At 35.3% G+C, this 21,887-nt stretch overlaps 2 protein-coding genes across 5 annotated transcripts in view; one reads left to right on the top strand and one right to left on the bottom strand.

Annotated features, from left to right (window-relative positions):
• Nucleotides 1-4,073, top strand: part of LOC123542942 (uncharacterized) — a 57,525-nt gene extending 53,452 nt beyond the window's left edge. For all 4 annotated transcript variants that reach the window (XM_045328989.2, XM_045328991.2, XM_045328992.2 and 1 more), the window contains one exon: nt 471-4,073. In XM_045328989.2, the coding sequence (XP_045184924.2) occupies nt 471-1,331 (861 nt within the window). In that variant the 3' untranslated portion in view covers nt 1,332-4,073. The remainder of the gene's footprint in view (nt 1-470) is intronic.
• Nucleotides 4,074-10,514: 6,441 nt separating this feature from the next.
• Nucleotides 10,515-17,753, bottom strand: LOC123542518 (uncharacterized). The gene is made up of 2 exons (XM_045328416.2): nt 17,452-17,753; nt 10,515-14,198 (listed from the first exon to the last, which is right to left on the bottom strand). Exon 2 carries the CDS (start codon nt 14,195-14,197, stop codon nt 12,125-12,127), a length of 2,073 nt encoding a protein of 690 aa, XP_045184351.2. The 5' UTR covers nt 14,198; nt 17,452-17,753; the 3' UTR covers nt 10,515-12,124.
• Between the last annotated feature and the right edge of the window lie 4,134 nt (nt 17,754-21,887).

Below are 21,887 nucleotides of genomic sequence, written 5' to 3'. Positions count from 1 at the left end.
AATTAATAAAAAAGAAAAAATAAGGAAGTGGTTCATTGGACGGATTTTGACCACTTACTCAGAATTTTGTTTGGTAGAAGTTTTTATCCTACACTTTATGTAAACATGCCACTGGATTTAGTATTTCAGTTATGTCACTAGAAAACAGTTGAGGATGAGATTTGAGAATACGTTTTGTACAAACTTGTTGTACAGGTTTAATATATTACCATAAATATTTTACATTCTAAAGTAAATAATTGAGCCGCGTTATGAGAAAACCAACATAGTGCGTTTGCGACCAGCATGGATCCAGACCAGCCTGCACATTCGCTCAGTCTGGTCAGGATCCATGCTGTTCGCTAACAGTTTCTCTAATAGCAATAGGCTTTGAAAGCGAACAGCATGGATTCTGACCAGACTGCGTGGATGCCACTATGTTGGTTTTCTCATGGCACGGCTCATATAACAATTTTTACATTCCATTTCAGTTATTGCATTCCAGACCTGAAATCACGGCGGCCAATCATCCAAGTATGCTGAAACCTACATGTATATTCACAGACTCTGTTCCATTCAGTTACCTTACAGACGCATTCATAAAAACTAGTCAAATTCTTGAAACAACTGTCAATCAAGCAAACGCAAACATGGCAAAATGCTTCATTGTTGTTGGTTTGTTTGATATAACCGAAAGTTTAACCAGTCACATGAATTCCTTAGAAACAGTCTGCGAAAATCAAAGAGATTTTTTACGAAAAGTTTTATTTTTCGTCCTACAACTGTTAAGTGCAATATCTCACTGTTTGGAACAAGGACATCCACTGTCTGAGGCAGATTTCCATGACTTGTATTTAATCTCTAACCCATACTGTCTCGGTGAGACTGTATCCTTCTTACCACAAGTTCGGGCACCAGAAGACCAGCGCATTGATCGTGTTTGCCTATTTTTAGAAAAATTTATACTCGATATGTGTGCGAAATGTGAAGCAAATGCAGTTCTAGATGACTCAGCATTTTTCATATACACCGGAGTACAGAGAGTGATTGAACTGGTGGAATCCGGTGTAGCGGAATGTCTACCGATAGTGAGAAGTTATACCGAATTTCTTTTATGGGGACCAGGGGAAGGGGATTCTGAATTTCGGGATGATCGCCTAAGTAATCTCGAACCCAAATTGTCAATGTGGTTGGAAAAGGAAAGGGCTATGTTGATACATGATTTTGCTGGACGAATTCAGCGCGGGGCCAGATGTAACATAAAAGACTTCTATAAGATGAAGTTCCTGCTGAAAGCAAGTTCGGGAAGTCTTGCGGAATGCATCCGATGTCATACTGCGTCAGCATCCTAAAGTTATTGTGATTAACGATTAATTTGTGCTGAATTTATTTTTTAAAAAAACACCAAGACGTCAGATTTACTTGCTCATTGTGTACACTTTTGATACTGAAATTGCATCCTTTTTTTAAATATTTTTTAAGGTTCTTCTTTATCTTCAGTGCTTATATTATGTTGAAAGTTTTGTCAGACAAATTTTGTTTCTTGTTCGCAAGGAAGTATAGTACACAGAAAACCCAGAAAATTGTTACAGTAAGACTTCATACTGTTAAATGTTTTAGTGCTCAATTTTGATAAGGTATTTTCATTAATATGATTTTTAAAAATATCATGTTTTCAGTGTAGTTTGATCAGAACTGAATATAGTGACAGCATGTCATGAATTCAGCAAATTGACTTTGTTGTAAACAACATACAGAAGTGGCTTAGATTTTTAGTTTCCAGAAAATTTTTCTTACCTTAATTTGGACATTTTGATCTTAAGTAGGAGAAATATCATGATCCTAGTTATTTCTTTTGTGGAATCTACTATTGTGAAACATTTATTTTTGCTGGGTACTACTTTTCGTGGATTTTGTTTTTTGCATCAATACATGAAATTAAGGTGGCACTGGACCTTGGACAAAAAATATAAAATATTAACCTACAGAAATGAAATTTTATTGGAATAAAGATTAAAGACTGTATTTTCGGAAAACACACAATACTTTTTAGTATTTCCTATGTTTTCTTGTTAGGAAGAGCGCCCTCTAGCGGTACCTGCATTTCTCACGGAAAAGTTAGTTATTCTGCAGGTACCGCTTTTGTGGGGTTATGATTTCTTGGATTCTATTTTTTGAAGCAAAATGAATAAGAATTTTTATTTTTACATTGAAGTTTTATTTCATGGAATGGAATGACGCAATCATAAAATCCATGAAAATTATTCTCCACCCCATGATTTTACAGTAGTGTATCAGCTGTGTATATAACAGAGGTTTTAGAACTTAGTCTGAATTACCTGCCCCTTGACTGCTACATGCCAGGAACCAGACTGTTTTAAGACTTTGTAAACTGCTACATGCCAGAAACTAGACTGTTTTAAGACTGTAAACTGCTACATGCCAGGAACCAGACTGTTTTAAGACTGTAAACTGCTACATGCCAAATACCAGGGTATTTTAAGGCTTAGTAAAATGTTACATGCCAGGAACCAGGCTATTTTAAGACTTTGTAAACTGGAATCATATTTTACATATATAAACTTCTTGATGTTTATTTATATTCGTTTTTATGGCAGCCATAATAAATGATGTAACTTACATGCCATTCATATGCATAAATAAAGATGTTAAGATTTCAGTATGAATGTATGTATATGACATTGTGTAAAAACAATTCTTATATACAGTGTTATGGTTAAGTACCTTAAGTCTCACTACTTGAACATAATAATGGCCTAAGTGGATGTCCTAGCAAAGGCAAAAATGAAATTCAGCAAAAGTAGACCCAAGTTATGCACTGCATGTTTTTTTTTCCAAGAATTCTCTTGAGTATGTAGGAATGGCTTGAAATTTCACACTTTGGATGTTTAATGATCTGAATTTTTACGCTTTGGATGTTTAATGATCTGAATTTTTACACTTTGGATGTTTAATGATCTGAATTTTTACGCTTTGGATGTTTAATGATCTGAATTTTCACGCTTTGGATGTTTAATGATCTGAATTTTTACACTTTGGATGTTTAATGATCTGAATTTTTACGCTTTGGATGTTTAATGATCTGAACTTTGACATTTTGAATACATAATGATCTGAATTTCACACTTTGGATGTTTAATGATCTGATTTAGACCCTTTGGTTTGCGTAATGATCTGAATAGCGACACTTTGAATGCATTATGATCTGAATTTTGACAGGAACTTACACACATACATATATGAAATCTTAATTTCTCTATTACTACGGAAAATTTGTGATGTCCGGTGACTGTTTTTGTATAACTTGGAACAAATAAATGTGCAATATTTTGTATATATTTTATATCTATGTTGTCAATATTATTAAAACATTTGTTAAGAAAGAAATCCATACTCGGAAGAAAGAATTTAATCAAAATTAGTTTCACTATGACTCATTGAAATATTCCCAGTCAGTATTCAGTGAAAAAAGGCTGGTTGTTGAAAAAGACACTATTGCTTTTGTTGCAACTTGATGACAATTCATTTTACTGGTAAATGACTAAAGGAGAAAAATTGTTCATTTGAACTGGTCTCGTCAACTCAAAAAACATAATTTTGATTAGAGTCTTTCTTATTTATGTTTCTGTTTGTGTTGTTAGTGTATAAATTTGAAAAATGTATAAACTAGACTTTATATATGCAATCTGCTTTCATTCCTATTATGTTATGGCTTAAGAAAACATGCTTATGTATATTTTGTTGTTATTAGCTTACCTAGAACTACTTCTTAAAGTATATTCACATGGCTCCATTTGACTGTACTTTGGTTTAACTGTAGAAAAAACAACAACATTTTAATGACTTTTTAATGGATGTTCACTAAACTTGGTCAGAAGCATCGGTGTATGGGCTAGGGGAGGTGAGCAATTGAAGGACCTCAGCCCGGGGTTGTGGATTTGAGCCCGACTGGGTTCACAACCATGCCTTCTCGTATGAAACCAGTACTGGTTTTCCCTGGAAGCAGACTCGAGAGTCGTTCAGATTAGCTTGAAGCTTTCATCTTAGATGGACAAGTTCATGATAAAACTTAAGCAGGATTAAATATGATAATTCAATGAGGAGAATATCTTTGGCTATAAGTAACTGAAATATTGTTGTAAAATGTTTTTGATCTCAAAATCATATAAAAATCATTGACACCAAACAACTGGTTGTGTTTGAACCAAAATTAAGACTTGGTCTTGTACAATTATTCTGGAATAAACATGGTTGTTATTGACTTTTTGTTTAAATATTTAAGTGAAATTTTTGTTAAGATCATACTTTTTTATGTTTGTTTCATTCTAACTAATGGTGTCAATTGTTTATGCCATTAATTCCAGTGCTTTAAATGATTAAGTTGTAGATTTTTGTTTTTTGAGGTGCTAAGATCATGTTGTCATAATCCACGCCATGAGAAAACCAACATAGTGGGTTTGCGACCAGCATGGATCCAGACCAGCCTGCGCATCCACGCAGTCTGGTCAGGATCCATGCTGTTCGCTTTCAAAGCCTATTGCAATTATAAAAAGAGGTAGCTAACAGCATGGATCCTGACCAGACTGCGCGGATGTGCAGGCTGGTCTGGATCCATGCTGGTCGCAAACCCATTATGTTGGTTTTCGCATGGCGCGGCTCATATGTTTGTTTACTGTAAAAGCACATAATTTTCGCCGGGTTAAAATTTCGCAAATTTGAAAATTTGAGTATGTTCATGAGGTTAAATATTCGCGAAATTATAAAAATGTTATCATACTTGAATATGAATTATACTAATGGTCAATATTTATGTGAAGAATAATTTTTCGCAAGATTTAGGGCCTCGCGAATATAGCAAAAATTAAGACCTCGCGAAAATTTCTGCTTTTACAGTATATATTCTTAAATTTCTGTGCTTTAACTAACTTACTAAACCCATTAAGTGTACAAAGTCCTATATTTTTAGATATTTCAAAATTGAGACATGTAACATGTGGGTACGTTTTTACTCTCCTGTTTTATCCCCTTTAACTGATCATTTGCTTTGCTTTTAAGTAAACTGTTAGTGGCTTTTTTATTCATGTGTAACTGACACACCCCATGACTTATAAAGGTAAAGATAAATTTTATTTACCTTCGCTTTGTGAAACAATGAACATAAGCTCTGTAGAGCTTTTGAGCGATGCTATTTATATATAAGAACAGTTAAAACCAATTATACCTTACCTCCAGCAATTTGCTGGTACCCATTTATAGCTGGGTAGACTGACGCAATTGTGATAAAGCGCCTTGTCCAAGGACACACCACAATGGGAGTAGCCAGGAATCGAACACTCCATAGGAAAGCGTCTTGGCCCTCTCGACCAATGCATCCACTTATGTAAAAGAATGAGTTGTGCTTTCGTTAGTAATTTTCAGTAAAAAATCAATAAATGGTGGTTCCTTGAGGACAGTCCATACAAATATTTTACTTACACAAAGCCGTTAAAAAATATAGAAAAACTCTCAAAAGTGTTAGTTATGGGGTAGAAAGTGTTAGTCATGGGGTAGAAATTGGATGTAATGTATTATGTAGTAGGAGTTTAGCTCCCATACTTTTGTCTTGATAATCTAGTCTTAACCCTTATCATGCTGGAAATAACTGATTCTGCCCTTGCGACCAGTGTAGACTATGACCATGATCAGCCTGCACATCTGCCCATGATTTCTTAATATGATAAAAAATATTTTACCCTGAAAGTCACTTCTTTTTACTTTGCGATCTTCTGTACATTGAATTTTAGTTTTAGATCTGTTTTTCGTTTATGTTTATTTTTTTTAATACACGGGTATTTACTGAATAGCATATTTACCGATCAGTTATTTTTCATTTTATTTATTTTATGTTTTTAACATTTTCTGCATAAAATTGTGTAAAGGTAAAATAATCCTATTCCAGTGATAACAGATTTTAACATTAGCCATATTCTGAGTATTTGCCATAGACATTTTTACATGACTTCAGTGCATTTTAAAATTGTAGCTTTGGTTTTATTTTTATTTTCTAAGATTATTCTATAAAAGAGCTTAATTTAGCCATTTTTTTGCCAAAAAATGCCTTTTTACTCTCTACCTTTTAATGGAAGGAAACCACATTTCAGAGCTTTTTTGTCATGCATTAAAATTTTGAATAAAAAATTATTGACCAAAAGATTTTCATAACAATAGACATGTTGCAAGTCTCTAACTCATAACAATAGCCAAGTGACGGCTCTGGTATGGATGGCATAGGTAACTTACAGTGTATGACATATTTTGCTTTTCGTGTTGGCATATTTATATTCTTTGTTATATGTAATTATACGTGTTCATATATTACGTTATTTGTTTTGAAATAAAGTTGTGTCCATTTTATTTATTATAAACACAGACTACAGATTACAATAATCTGAAAATAAAATCATGATATCAAATGCATGTGTTTATTGTTGTTTTTGGCAATGAAATAGTGAGCAAAATAACTGGACTAATTCTTATGAAGAAACATATCGCCCTGACTAATTCATGTTGGAAACTTAACTTGACACTTGCACTTCCAAAGCATGTAGTTGATAAATGAGATCTCATTTGCACGAGATTTAGTGGTTAGATTTCACCCTAGTTATGCCCCAAACTCCCTTCGAAGAAGGAGGGGTATATTGTTTTGCAGATGTCAGTCGGTACGTAGACTAATCTGTTTCCGGATGATACCCCAAGAACGCTTGGATCTAGCATTATGAAAATTGGTAGGGAATTTGATCATAACCAACAGATGACCCCTGCTGATTTTGAGATCAGTAGGTCAAAGTTCAAGGTCACAGTGACCCAGAACCGTTAAACTGATGCTAACTTAAAAACGCTTGGGCCCAGGATTACGAAATTTTATAGGGAGGTTGATTGTGACAAGCACATGACCCCTATTGATTTTGAGGTCAGTAGGTCAAGGTCACATTGACACGGAACAGTAGAACTTTTTTATCACATATTACTTATGACTAGTAAAAGACCCATAATTATTGAGTTGAGGTCAAACATCCAGTCCACAGTGACCAAATAATTTCTGTTCTTTGTTCAGTTACTGAATGCATTAAGGGAGATGGGGGTGGGGGAGGCATTTCGTGTTCTACGAGCTCTTGTTTCATTTACAGTTTCAGATTTGTTTCTTTTAAACATTTGATTAGTTTCAATACCCTATCACTAATAGATTTTATTACCTCCAATACTCGTGAGCAACAGCATTCTTTGAAAATGCCAGTTGTTTCATGGAAGATTGCTGTCTATACCTTAAAGACCAAGGTCACACTGAGAATCAAAGGTTTTAAAAGTTTTATGTCGTGGTAGCAAGTCCATTGCTTGGCGATCTACTATAGTGTTCTGAAATAGCGATAGTCACCATTTAATTTAGGAGGACATGCCCCAGTAGCTCCAAGGTCAAGGTCACAGTGTGGGGTTTAATGCTTTCGTCCAGTAGGCTACAATATATAAATGCTGTGTTCTATGATATTTTGTACAAACATTTACCGTAAGTAGACAATGTTTGGAGTGCAAGGCCCCATCGAGGTCTATGTCAAACAGCTACATACCGAATCCAAAAACCGCTGCAATACAGCAGTTAAATGAATGGTTACCGACTTCTATCCGCCTGGCGCCTGCTATAGTGGTAGAAGTTGGGAAGTAATTGGTACGCACAATAAAGGTGTCTCATAAGCCAAATTGGCTGGCCCTTTCAATAGGGGTGACACTATTATAAACAAGACCTTTACCTTTACATCGAGTGAGTTTGATTCGGAATTTACCAATTGTCGTCATAGTTATGTGCAAGTTTTATTTATTACAAAAGTCCGCAAGTCTAAACGTCAAAATGAGTTGCACACCGTTTTGGTCAAACAGCACGCTTAAACTGACGTAGACAGTAAGCATATTTATATGTATATGACGTTGCGTACGTTGTTGGCGAACATCGGGAATGTGTAAGTTTCTTACACTGCAATGTTTCATGAAATTCGTTTTAGAACTACGGTTGTTTATATGCTTATATCACAAGAAAGGCAAAACAATCGCCCTGTTAGTAAATGTGATCACATCTGCGTTAAATAATCAGTAAAAATTTAATTCGACATAATATATTAGAAAAGAACACAAAAACGTCATGTAAGATGTAACAAAATTTACCAATGCGCATTACATAACGTCTTAGTAAATTCATAAAATTATTTTTTTTCGTCAAATAAGAAGACTCGGTGACGTGACGTCAGCTATATTTGACGTCATTTCAATCATTTGCTTTTCAATACTTTCTGTAACAAATCGGAAGCGAAAGACAGTTCCAACTGAAAACGTAAGATTTTATGTCGTTCCTCGACCGGATTTATTAAAATTTCTGTATTTTCTTTAACTATTGTATGCTTTCTATAATATTTATTTTGACAAAAAGTACATAAATTCTACTTTTGAATTAGTAAGTTTTTGTTCTGTTTTAACTTGGATAATGGCGTTTAATATATGTATACTTTAATCTAGTCGCGATGTCACACGTGTCAAAAAATGCAAAAAATAAAATTACGAAGTTGTTACGTGCCGAAATATTTACAGAAATATGTATTTGTTTACAAATCTGCGACTACAGTCTGAAAGTACATACAATTGTCTGCAAATTGATATGCATAAGTCTAACGTTGAATATAAATTAAATTTATCACATGAAAATTGCAAAATCTAGCCGAAATGTCACAAACGTGAAATTAATGTAACGTCGACTTATGTTTGAAAACTAAACAACGTATACGCATTAAAATTGTATCCGAACATTGCAATATAATTCACTGTCTGATAAATAATTTGATTGAATAAGCATCATTCGACATCTATATCGAATATTTCTTTTAAATATCGGAACAATATGATTTATGAAAACTGTAGCCCAAACACCCGAAGTAATCCCTGTAACGTCAAAGCGGTTAAAAATGACGATAACGTCAGTTACGCTAATGTACGCCAACAATGAGCGTAACGTCTTATGCATGTACTGAGCGCATGTCTTTAATTTGCAAAAAGAAATTTAACTTTAAACCCAGACCCAGACTACACCCAAACTATCAAAACAATAAATAGTGAAGAGTTTAGCACCATATATGACCTGCTGAAAACACGGGAAAATCCTTTTTAACGGCATGCTAGACTGCATAGTAACACACTTTCTTTAAGTACTTTAAAATAATTGCAAACAACAAAAATAAAACAGATGGAACATTGAACGAAATAAGAACAATTGCAATACTATAGTTTGTTACGCATGCGCAGTCAATGAAATCCATATCAGATGATATGGCGGGGTTAGAGTACAGATATCCGAAACAATGTACATCCTGTTTCCCGTCATCTGCAAATCTCGCGTATACTTAAGGTAGATCTGCACGTTCGGATCGATTTTTTTCTACAATGTAGAATTTGATTAAACCTAGATTTTTTCAAAACTTCAGAATATACTTAGATAACTCAGCAAATAAAAAAAGATAGGGTCGTGTGCTTTAGAAAGATAGTTACAGTGTCATTGTAATAAATTTACACACTAGTTGCCATTAATTCATAACTTGAATAATTTTCATTTCCATACCCCGAATCAAGGCTTAATTTTACGTTTTCCGGATAAATGACGTTACGCCATCACTTCCGGTTTATCAAACGTGCAGAACTACCTTAAACAGCCTACCTTAAACAGCCTTCGCTGATTTTTGTATCTTGAGTTGAACATGACTTTACAATGCACACAGAAACAATACAAAATCCAACACAAACAATGGCCGATAGAAACTTTGAGGATTCTATTGTCTTTACTTTTATTGCTTATAGTCACACGACACAGTTTAGATCATAAGGCGACCGCTCCATCATTTGATGGTGGGGAAAGACCGAGGTGCCCCTCCTGGCATAGTGTCATATTCCTGGGTAGAACCATTGACCTTCCGTTAGCCTTACTTCCTTACATGAAGAAGTTTACACCCCGAGCGTTGTTTCGACAATTTGGACAGGACCCTCGTGGAAGAGTGGTTAAGTTCAGGAATCATCTGCAACTCACCGTTGTGGGTCCGAAACCCAGATAAGTGTATACAGCCAAACCTGAGTTAAAGACCACCTCTAAACAAAGACCACCTGGCTCTAAAGACCACATGTATTGTTTCCCATTTTAACATTTAGTGTATTTTAACATGTGAATAAAGACCACCTCCCAGTAAAGACCATATTTAGGCTCCCAAGGGTTGTCTTTGTAGACAGGTTTGACTGTAGTTGTTTTCATGTGAAGAAGTTGGTTTATGAAAGTTTGGCGGCTATAACCAGGTGCTTGCTTCTATTTAACTTAATGCACAAAGGGACATCTGAAGATGTCGCCATGCGACCTATAATTGTGTCCGTGTGTCCTTAAACCCAACAATATTTACCACCCGTCAATGAAAGCCTTGGAACTTGTAGGAGGTGAAATATTTACAAATCAAGCATGATCCATTACAGAATGTTTAACATCAGTACACTTTTCAACATTCCCAAAGACAACAAGAAATAAGCATATAGTTACATCAGAAAAACACGAAACGGTCCAAACAAATATAACATGGAATAGCCATTACCAAACTGGACCGGTCAATCAACGTGGAATCCTAACAGCTATTATCATTACTATCATTATAGGCCTACATGTATTACACCATATTTATATAGTTTCATGCACATGTACAAGTTCAAAATAGCTTCACAGAATACATTGTAAAAAGAAATACAATTTCAAATTCAACACAAACAAAAATTAAAGAATTTTACATTAACAAAAACATTAATGTAAACCATATACATGTAGATAAACAAAACGAGCAAACATATATATAAAAAAAAAATCTAAAAGGAGGATACAATATTATTCTACGCTGCGACATGAAAAGAAAAAACGAAGTTAGTTTAAGAGGTGATGTACTCTTTTTTTTGAAATCTGTCAGACACAAGAATGTACGAACTATAAACAAGTTCGTCGCCGACCTACGCTCAAACACTAATGATATAGACTAACAGTAAACTGCTAATTAAAGGATGTTAAGAATCAGACACTTAAAATAATTTTAAAAGATAAAATGCAATTAATAAGATTTTTTTTTGCAAGTTAATAAAAATTGATTGACTTCTTTTTATGATTGTTATGTTGCAATAATTAAAGGGAGAATAATTCCCAGTTAAAATAGCTTTATCTTCTGAATTAAAAAAAATGAGAAAAATGAGTAAAAATGAGTGATGATAATTGCTATTTTACAGAACAAAATCTGTAACAACATATGCGTATGGCTAGAACTATGAAACCCTATATTAATTTAAGCATTCCATCCCAACTGTTAACTGTAGTATACAAGCACTTAGCAAATAATCCAAAACGGTCATTGCCAAATAAACTAAAATTTTCGGGCTATCAAACAAAAAGTATTGATAGCTACCAGTTAATGTACAGAATTTTAACACCCTGGTTAACCAAAGGTATCAACAAAGCTTGACTAAGGCAGAGTAATTTACAAGAGCATACTAAATAATACAAAGGTCTAAAGGACAATAGGTAATCAGTCCAATCGTTATCAAATAGATACAAGATCTTCGGGCTTCATTCACTTCACTGCCATAATTGAGCCGCGCCATGAGAAAACCAACATAGTGGGTTTGCGACCAGCATGGATTCAGACCAGCCTGCGCATCCGCGCAGTCTGGCCAGGATCCATGCTGTTCGATTTCAAAGCCTATTGTAATTATAGAAAATGTTAGCGAACAGCATGGAATCTGACCAGACTGCGCGGATGCGCAGACTGGTCTGGATCCATGCTGGTCACAAACCCACTATGTTGGTTTTCCCATGGCGCGGCTCATATTATTTTCTTCAGTTTCTTTTTGTTATAGTCAGTGTTTCGTAGATTTTTCTCACAAAAAAGCATGGTTCTAAACGACAAATCGATCAAAAGCATCATTAGTGTGTTATTCGCTGGTCCCATAACCCTTGCTTGAACCATATTCATCACTAGCTCTGATCTATTTCAAGAGTTCTAGTATCATATCCAAGGAACTTACGTATTCGTTCTATTACTTACAAAAGTTTGTAAGATTTTATAGAGTCCTTTGTAAACTGTCCAACATAGAGTGTATCCCTCTTATCACAATACGCAATACTGAACGGAAACGGCGCCATATTGTTGTCGTCTGCTACACCCATGGTTGATATCAGATCACACTCTTCAGACAAATGATAAATTTTATGGGTAGCAAAACTGCATACGAAAACTGCACCGGTCTGGTTGACACACAAACTACGTGGTTCTATAAGGTCATGGTCGGTAAAAATGGCCGTAACATCTCCTTCCGTTGTCATGCTGAAAACAGAATGGGTTTCCTTGTCAGAAATAAAAATCGTGTACCCTTCTTTCTCCATAGCAATGAACTGGGGTTGAAATAATTGCCCAATTGTTTCGGTTGTAATTCTTTTCAACAGCTCGCCTTGCAAATCAATGATTTCAATCTTGCCTTGAGAAGGAAATGTAACATACAGTTTATCATTGCTGTAGGTTATACCTCGGCATTGCCCATTAGTTTCAACATCTTGTTTGAATGTAAAAGAATCAGGCAAAACATATTCCATAAAACGCAATTTGTTTTCTTTTGGCAGCGTCAGAACAATTTGTCCACTTACTCTATCTTGGTCATGCGTGCGTTCTTGGTCGCTCACCAGTGTGACGTCAAACGGCGCGGGCGTTACAGGTATACTGGTTACGTCATTATCTCCGTCAACAATCTTAAGCGAAGAATTGCCATAATCTACTGCCAACAGATGGCTCTCTGACAAAAGGACCAAGCCACTGATTTTACATGCATGTTGGTCTCCATCTGTTTTCATTCGGATCGCATTAACACCTGATACTGTTCTTTTGGTTTTAGAATCGACGTTTTCTACGCTCCCTAACTCTGAGATATTCTTAGTAAATTCCGTAACTTCTTTCGCTGGCTTGTAGACATATCGTTCTATTGAATTTTCCCTTTCAACATCTGACAATTCATTTTTCATGTCCTCAGTAATTTTTCTTGACATTTCTATTTTAGTAAATACACGTGACGCATTTCCCGCATTTTTACGTTGGTAATAGTCTTCCAAATGCTCTTGCAACACTTGTTCAATTTTCACTTGCCTTGACATGAGTTTTTGCAATTTTTCTTTGTCACTACTTTCGATTTTCAAGAGTTTTGTGTCAAAATCTTGTTCCAGACAATCAAACTTTTTAGTAATTTCGTCTCGTTGTTTCTTGAATTCAGATTTAGCTTTGACCCTCATTCTTTCACAAGCCTTTGAGTTCAAGGAGACTTTTCCAATGCTTAACTTTAAACGTTTTTGTAACTGGTCCAACTCTTCTTCAAACTTTTTACATTTATCTTCGAAAAAGAATTCCGGCTTTGATACTAAAGAAGGAATAAATTCGCGGGAACTACAATTCTTGTGTTCAATATTCAAACAAACTTGGCAGACTGGTTTATGACAAGACATGCACATGTATTTTAGTATTTCTTCCACGTGGATTGGACATTCGTCAGTACAGGAAGTGCTTCTCTCTAGTGATGTTTCTTTTGCTGCGCGTGAACTCCATGCGTCAGGTAATACCTGATGTGCATTTTCACCTTTTCTGTTATAAATTGTTGTGGCAGAAGCTGTGCCTAAGTCAGCGGAATAAGAATCTTCCGGAATGTAATCGTCTGAACTAGAATTAAAACTCTGATGAATTCGTTTGCTGGGAGATTGTTTATCAGAATGAGATGCATTTGCGCACGAATCCTTTGCGTTTTGAACTTCCTGTCTAGTCATTACAGAACGACTTCCATCAAATGTTGATGAACCACTTACACTGTTTTCATCTATGCACTGGTTTTCTGCCTTATATCCTGTAGAAGAAACCGTGCGTCGCTTCGATCTACATTCTTTCTTCAGTAACGTTTCTTCTGGCGTACTTCTTACACCGGGGACACTAATATTTTCTGGACCAAAGTCATCCGCATGTTTTATCTCTAACGAACGAAATAACTCATTGTCATCGTCATTTTCGTATTTACACATATGTTCGAGTTCTTCTAGATCACCTTTCCGGTTTTCAAGAAAACGTTCATTACCTTCAGCCATTCTGAAAAAAAAGTGAATGTAATAAAAATGTAATAAAATCATAGAGCTGACTGGTTAGATACAGACATCTACCCACAATACTAAATACTTTAGTATTCCTGTTCTGACGCCTGAAAATTGTGACATTTGACCTAATGTACAGCAAGGCACAGTTAAATCGGTTTGAAGCTCGCGTAGAGATAAGGTAGCAGGCTACACTTTCGAATTTTGGCCCCCGTCAATATTTGTTATAAAGAGAACATCGTGATTTCGGATGTCTGTAAATTAAGGTGAGAGATAATGTTTATTAATTCTTTAGAATATTTATACAGCCGATACATGTAAAATTCTGATGTCAGTTGGAAAACTAACTGCTTGTAGCTTTGTATGATCAATGAGACACCATTTCGCGGAAAAATTCAATACACGGAAGGGTTCTGTGCTTGTTGATTGATACTCGGGAACATTTTCGTTATTTTCCGAAAAAACGAGCTGGATGGGCCCCCATTCCGTTTATGTCCCGACGTTCAGTAAGGACTATTAAATTAAGAAATGCAATAAAATAGGACAGTGTTCTTGCAGCGGGATCATTGTAGACTGTTCAAAAGGTGCAAAATTGATGATTTTGGCACGCTATTTTTCATGGATGATGTAAACCTTTCGCTTTGATAACTTTCTTTATTCTTGTATGAGAATCCTGATCTTGCCATTAATTAAAAGCACAAAACATGCACGCAATTTATAAAATAGCCACCCAAATTTTGCTCATAGGGGACGTGCAATATTGCGACTCGCTACATGTAAGACCATCCGTGCCCAAAACTTTCGCATCTAAGTGTACCTTACTACCTTAAGGAAAATCTGACAAAATTAAATTTTGAAAGAACTCTTAAATTTGTGCGGTTTCAAATAGTTTAGAACCTCTTCTTCGATATTCTAAACTTTCTGGGCACTTAAAACGCTACCTGACGGCACAGCAGCTCAAAAATGTTACGGTGAGGACACATAAAAGCATAAAAGTCAGTATACACGCATACGATTTTTTTTTATTCTAACTCCAGTAAGAAGGTTCTGGTACAGTAAAAACATCATTATTATCGTTATTAACCCACACAGCGCATATCTGGCCCACCAGCTATGCAGTTCGTCAATCAGGGGGATGGTCGGACGGTGGGGACCCCATGAAATAAGAAAATAAGGGGTGGAGACATTTTATTTTCGCAAAATGGGGTAGAATTGCCCTTATATCATTCCTAATGACAAAATACGTTAAATCGTGTCAGAAAATTGTAAAAACGAATGTATTGTACGTTCTTTGTCTCGTAGCGACGATTTGTAAATTTTGGCTAAATTTGTGCATTAGGGGTGGGCAAGTTTAGAGTCTCTCATACAGACTTCTTTTCATGCTATTGAAAACATTTTTATTTGGTTGAATTGGCGAAAGACATATAAAAGTTCAGAACAAGTAAAACCCTCTTTTGTTCATTAACTGAAAAATCTTCAGGTAGCAGGGTACACTTTCGAATTTTGGCCCCCGTCAATATTTGTTATAATGAGAACATCGTGATTTCGGATGTCTGTAAATTAAGGTGAGACATAATGATTATTAATTCTTTAGAAAATTTATACAGCCGATACATGTAAAATTCTGATGTCAGTTGGAAAACTAACTGCTGGTAGCTTTGTATGATCAATGAGACACCATTTCGCGGAAAAATTCAATTCACGGAAGGGTTCTGTGCTTGTTGATTGATACTCGGGAACATTTTCGTTATTTTCCGAAAAAAAAAAACGAGCTGGATGGGCCCCCATTCCGTTTATGTCCCGACGTTCAGTAAGGACTATTACATTGAGAAATGCAATAAAATTGGACAGTGTTCTTGCAGCGGGATCATTGTAGACTGTTCAAAAGGTGCAAAATTGATGATTTTGGCACGCTATTTTTCATGGATGATGTAAACCTTTCGCTTTGATAACTTTCTTTATTCTTGTATGAGAATCCTGATCTTGCCATTAATTAAAAGCACAAAACATGCACGCAATTTATAAAATAGCTACCCAAATTTTGCTCATAGGGGACGTGCAATATTGCGACTCGCTACATGTAAGACCGTCCGTGCCCAAAACTTTCGCATCTTAGTGTACCTTGCTACCTAAATATATTTGCCACATAAACACTTGTAAGTTCAAAGACCTAGCTTCATCATAAAACTTAGTAAGTACACAACTGATACGTATATTGATTTATTAAGAGATATATAATAATTTGTTTGATTCAGTGCGAGACTGAAATATCTTTCACGAGTGAACACCTAATGTAATATTTTCACAAGTAGAGTAGCCATAAACGATAATGAAAGATTGAAATAGTTTTGATCTTAAATGTTAAACAAAAAATTTTTCCTTTTATTTCATATTTTGATTTTTATTCATTTTATAGCTTTTTACCAGTGAAAAATATATTTGATTTTTTTTTCACTGTGAAAATACCAGATATATTTCACTGTGAAAATACCAGATATATTTCACTGGGAAATACCAGATATATTTCACTCTAATATTTCGATAATTCACTTTAAAAAATCTTGTAATAAAATTTATTTTTTATTTATTTGTTTTTAAAACAAAATTTTGTAATCAACATCTTTAATATAAAAGTACATAAAAATAAAAAAAGAAAAACTGTACATTTTTTAATATTTCACTGTAATCTTTTGTGTTACGTTTGCATTTGATAGATATCCGGATATTTAAACAATCAGAAATAAGGCAAGTTTTAACAGTGGCTTCTCAATCCATTTATTTCCACGTTAAAAACAGACAAGCTCTTTCAAGCCTGCATTTCCCACATTTCAGATAGATATATAGCTGTTTAATATAATGTGTAACAAATTTATTATTATATGTCTTAAACTCGTATTTATGTCATTCCATAGTCAAATTCTGCTTATCCATCTCTTTACCAAAATCTGAATAACCAGCCTTATAACGCGAATTATTCGCCCTCTTAGGGCAAATATTTAAATACGCCAAAAATGGCTTTCCATACACAATACTATTCGTCCTCCTAGGGCAAACATTTAAAAGCGTCAGAAAAGGCTTTCCATACACAACATACAATTCATCCTCCGAGGGCAAACATTTAAATACGTCAAAAAAGGCTTTCCATACACAATGTAAAATCAGTTATAATTAGAAACGTACAGGAAGTAACCACGTCATTTAACCCAGCTCGATGTATTTCATATTTTATGAAAAAAAAAAATGTTACTTACCTCTTCCTGTTTCAGCTGAGCTTCATGTACTAATATTCATTTCAGTTTAAAAATATCCTAGCTTATTTAGCAAAGTGAACGTTAAAGACATGCAGTACATATACAAATTGTTAAAGCAAATGTTTTGCGTCCCTGCGTAACTGATCCAGTCACGTACTATTCTTAAGTTTGATAAGGAAGCAGAAAACCGATGAATTAAATTTATGTGCCATAAAAATAATACTTTTTAATGACACTGTTTAACACCTATTAAAGACAACAGTGGAACTGACAGGGTTGCCAAACCACGCGACTTGTCCGATTCATGTTGTATTTTTATGTCCCCGAAGGGAGGCATATTAGTTTTCAACTGTCCATCCGTTCGTTAGTTAGTTAGTTAGTTCGTTCGTCACAACGTTAACTTTTTGCATTAATGCACTTTACTTGCGAACCACTGCACCCAGGACTTTCAAACTTCACATGCTGATAGTACTTAATGAGAACACGACCCCTACTGACTTTGGGGTGACCAGGTCATAGGTCAAGGTCACCAGGTCAAAGGTCAAGATGCTGCGGGGGCATTTGTCACCATTAGTGACAGCTCTTATTGTTCGTAATTTCCTTGTCACTTGAGGATTTTAATGAAATAAAAAGGGCCGAGTGCTTTCATCGACACAAAACTTCTGCTAGACTTAAGTACTTGCCAAAATTCCAGAGTGTACGTTACCTACGTGATGATCCTTTAAAACATTTAGGCGAAGTGTCTGAGAAAAGAATAAAGAGCTTTGCAGTGAGGAAAGCACCCATTTTCCTGTTTTTGATGCTTTTTATTTTCATTAAAATCTGTCAAGTAAGTAAGGAAATTTTAAGCACAAAATAATGTTACTTGAATTTAGCGATTTTCCAGTGCATACAATATTTAAAAGTCTCTTATATTGGTCACTTAAAATGGAGACTTCCGTTTCTTAATGGAGGGAAAGATTAGAAACTCAGATGCCACAACAGACATTCTTTTTGTGCACGCTTGGTAAGAGGACAACAAATGAAGAACGGAAAAGAACCATCGATTCAGTAATCTTAACTTCTCATTGATCAATAACCACAAAATAGATTATCAAAAAGAAAACATCCCAAACTATATAACACTATACAATAACTCCATGCTGGTCTGGCACTTTGCTGTATTCAGAAATTTCTTTTTGAGGCAAAATTATAAAAAAGAAAGATATTTCGTTTACAGGTATCCATAAATATTTTAACTGGGCTGTATATCTTATATATTTCTTCCCTATTGCATGTTATCTGCTAAATATTGTACACCCCAATTCATGTTTTATTTACAGATAACTGATTTCACAGGTTTTATGCGCGTTATATCGTGTACATACACAGTGCATATACAGTCAAACCTGTCTATAAAGACCATCCTTGGGAGAGCCAGAATGTGGCATCCATTGGGAGGTGGTCTTTATTCACAGGTTAAAATACACTGTAAATGTCAAAATGGAAAAGAAAGCATGTGGTCTTTAGAGCCAGTGGTCTCTGTACAAAAGTGGTTTTTAACACAGGTTTAACTGTATTGTTCAATGTTGAGTTTCCGCCAACTGTTTTTAACAGCCACACTGAATCGTCCCTTTGGCTGCCTCCTTTATACGGGTTCGGCTGTATACCATTAAAGGAGGTTTCCGTTTGAAATCGGTACAATGCAATTTTAGACCAATTAATTGTACTTAATTATTGTAGTTTTAAAACTAGGGGATTTGCTATTATCATAAGAGAATCTATCAAATTTAGATTTATAACTGAAGATAAAAATGTAGACAGTTTACAAAACAAGTATTATTATAACTTTCTGGATGCGTCGTCGGTTTTTCCAAATGAATACACTTTACACATTCTTTAAGATCGGCAAGTTGTTAAAACACTTTCTTAATCCATTTTTCAAATAATTTGTAACTAGTTAAGAAAGGTGGAAAATCAAACAAAGGAAAAATGTTGTAGCTTAATCAATTCTAAAAAACATCTGTAGAAACTGAAAACATTGGACAAACCCAACTTAAACGAACAATTCTATTTATATTCCAACTTTCAGTTTCACAAATTGGGAAAAATATGGTGGTCTGTTTAGGACACGGACTTACTTTTTTAGATGACGCTCGAAAAAATATGTCGTACGCTCGACATAAGACGTCATACGCTCGAGATAAGATGTCTTACGCTCAAGATAATATGCCACATTTCAAAATGAGGTGTCGTGTGCTAGAAATAAGAAGTCGTACGCTCGAGAAAAGACGTCGTACGCTCAAGATAATATGCCACAGCCGTGTGCTAGAGATAAGATGTCGTGCGCTCAAGACAAGATGTCGTATGGTCGAGGTAAGATGTCGTGCTATTGAGATAAGATGTCATGGCTTTAAGATAAGATGTCGTACCCTCGAGATATGATGTCTTACGCTCAACATACAGCCGACATAAGATGTCATGCGATCGAGATCAGATGTTGTACGCTCAAGATAAGATGCCATAAAATCGAGATAAGATGCCATGCGATCGAAATCAAATGTAATGGCCACGAGATGAGATATGTCGAACGCTCAAGATAAGATGCCGCACGCTGAAGAGAAAATGCCATACGATGGAGACAAGATGTCATGCGATTGAGATCAGATGTCATGGCCTCGAGATAAGATGTCGAAAGCTTAAGATAAGATGCCATATGTCGAGACAAAATGTCGTGCGACGGTGATAAAATGTCATGGCCTCAAGATAAAAAGGCGTGTGCTCGAGATAAGATGTCGTACGCTCGCAATCAAATGCTGTATGCTCAAGATAATATGCCATAAGGTCGAAATAAGATGTCATTCGATCGAGATCAGATGTCATGTCCTAAGATGTCGAACGCCCAAGATAAGATACCGTTCAATCTTTTTACCACCGGCGTTCCATATCCCAGCTGGATGGCTTATTCAAATGACATAATTCTACACCAAAAGCGATGGTTTCAAACTCACATCCAGCTGAAGCTGGCGATTGACTGAGAGTCCACAATATTAAGGGGCCGACCATTTGATATTTGGAGGAGGATCGGAAGGGGTAGAGAGGGGAAGCGGGATTAAAAAAAAATCTGACTTTGGATTTGCTTGAAAAAAAATAATTATATATTCTTGCTTCAGCATAAGGAAAAAAAGCATTCTGCCTCCCAAATCAATGAGAGAACACATCCGGCTACAGGTCAGATTAAAAAAAACAAATAAAAAAACAAAAACATTTCCATTACTCTGAAAGCATTGTTCTTTACTTTAGAATTGCTTTCAGATTTAATATTCTATATTTATATGTGTGCTGCATCACATGCTTTCTTTATTTCTAAAGAAGAACAGCATTTCCATCAACATTTAAATATTAAACACTGTTAAAGAATGCAAGATTTACTGAAAAAATTCAAGATAGATGATATAGCTTTGGTTGCATTATTTCAATATATGAACAGTAATGTTCACATAGGCATTAAAGTAGTGAGATGAAGGAATGGAGAACCCGCTTTTAGTGTATATATGTTTCTTTCGGCTGTGACTAAATACAGAGTTGGTGCACCTGTGATATATTACAGACTCCGGTATATACCGGATTAACTAAATTTGAAAGAAAATATCTTAAATGTATATATTTTGTAACCATGGTGATACTAAACCTAATCTCTAGTCAATATATTATGCATTTGATACACTAAATGCGTGCGGACATACCAAAAAATGAGTAATTTTGTCGTGCGCTCCAATGGATAATAATTCCGCGCATGCGCAGAACGGCTGCACCAACTCTGCAATGAGAAACATTCGTTTCTTTCTTTTAGATACGAATATACAGATAATTTTATCAAAACAGCTTTTTCGATTTGACTTTTGAAACAATCATCACTAATACAACTTCCTAAAGAGCCTAGCACCCTAATAAAAATTCCTGCTCAAAAATATCTTTTTCAAGGGTAAATAGACATAACATGACTCTCAAAACTCAGCAGAATGCAGGATTTAGTGTTTAAAATATCGAAAGTTTTGTAGAATGGGGTTTCCCCTCCCGCAATCTCCCCCACCCTATCACACCCTTGAAAAAAACTCTTATAGTCTGTGTATCTGATTCAGGGTTGCACTCAACGGACCAGCCTAAAAAATGGCGAACATATACATATATTTTGGAAAGCCTACAATTCAGACATCAGAGCATTTAAAAAGCCAGGTAGCAGTAGTTTTATATGCAGTCCAGGAGACCCGCTGTCTCGTGGTTATAAAATAACCTTTGCTTCTTCAACCTTCCTCTACCCACCAGACTGTTTATTCCTTGTTCTAAGTCTAGATATTTATGAACTTTGTTTTACCTAAAAGCATTCATTAAAAAATATAGATGAATTTTATCAGACAATTTTTGTTGAAATTAACATCAGTTAAGCCACACACATG

This window comes from Mercenaria mercenaria, chromosome 19 (genome assembly GCF_021730395.1).
Source record: "Mercenaria mercenaria strain notata chromosome 19, MADL_Memer_1, whole genome shotgun sequence".
NCBI lineage: Eukaryota > Metazoa > Mollusca > Bivalvia > Venerida > Veneridae > Mercenaria > Mercenaria mercenaria.
The sequence above is the reverse complement of the archived record's forward strand: the minus strand, read 5'-3'. Positions and strand labels throughout refer to the sequence as shown.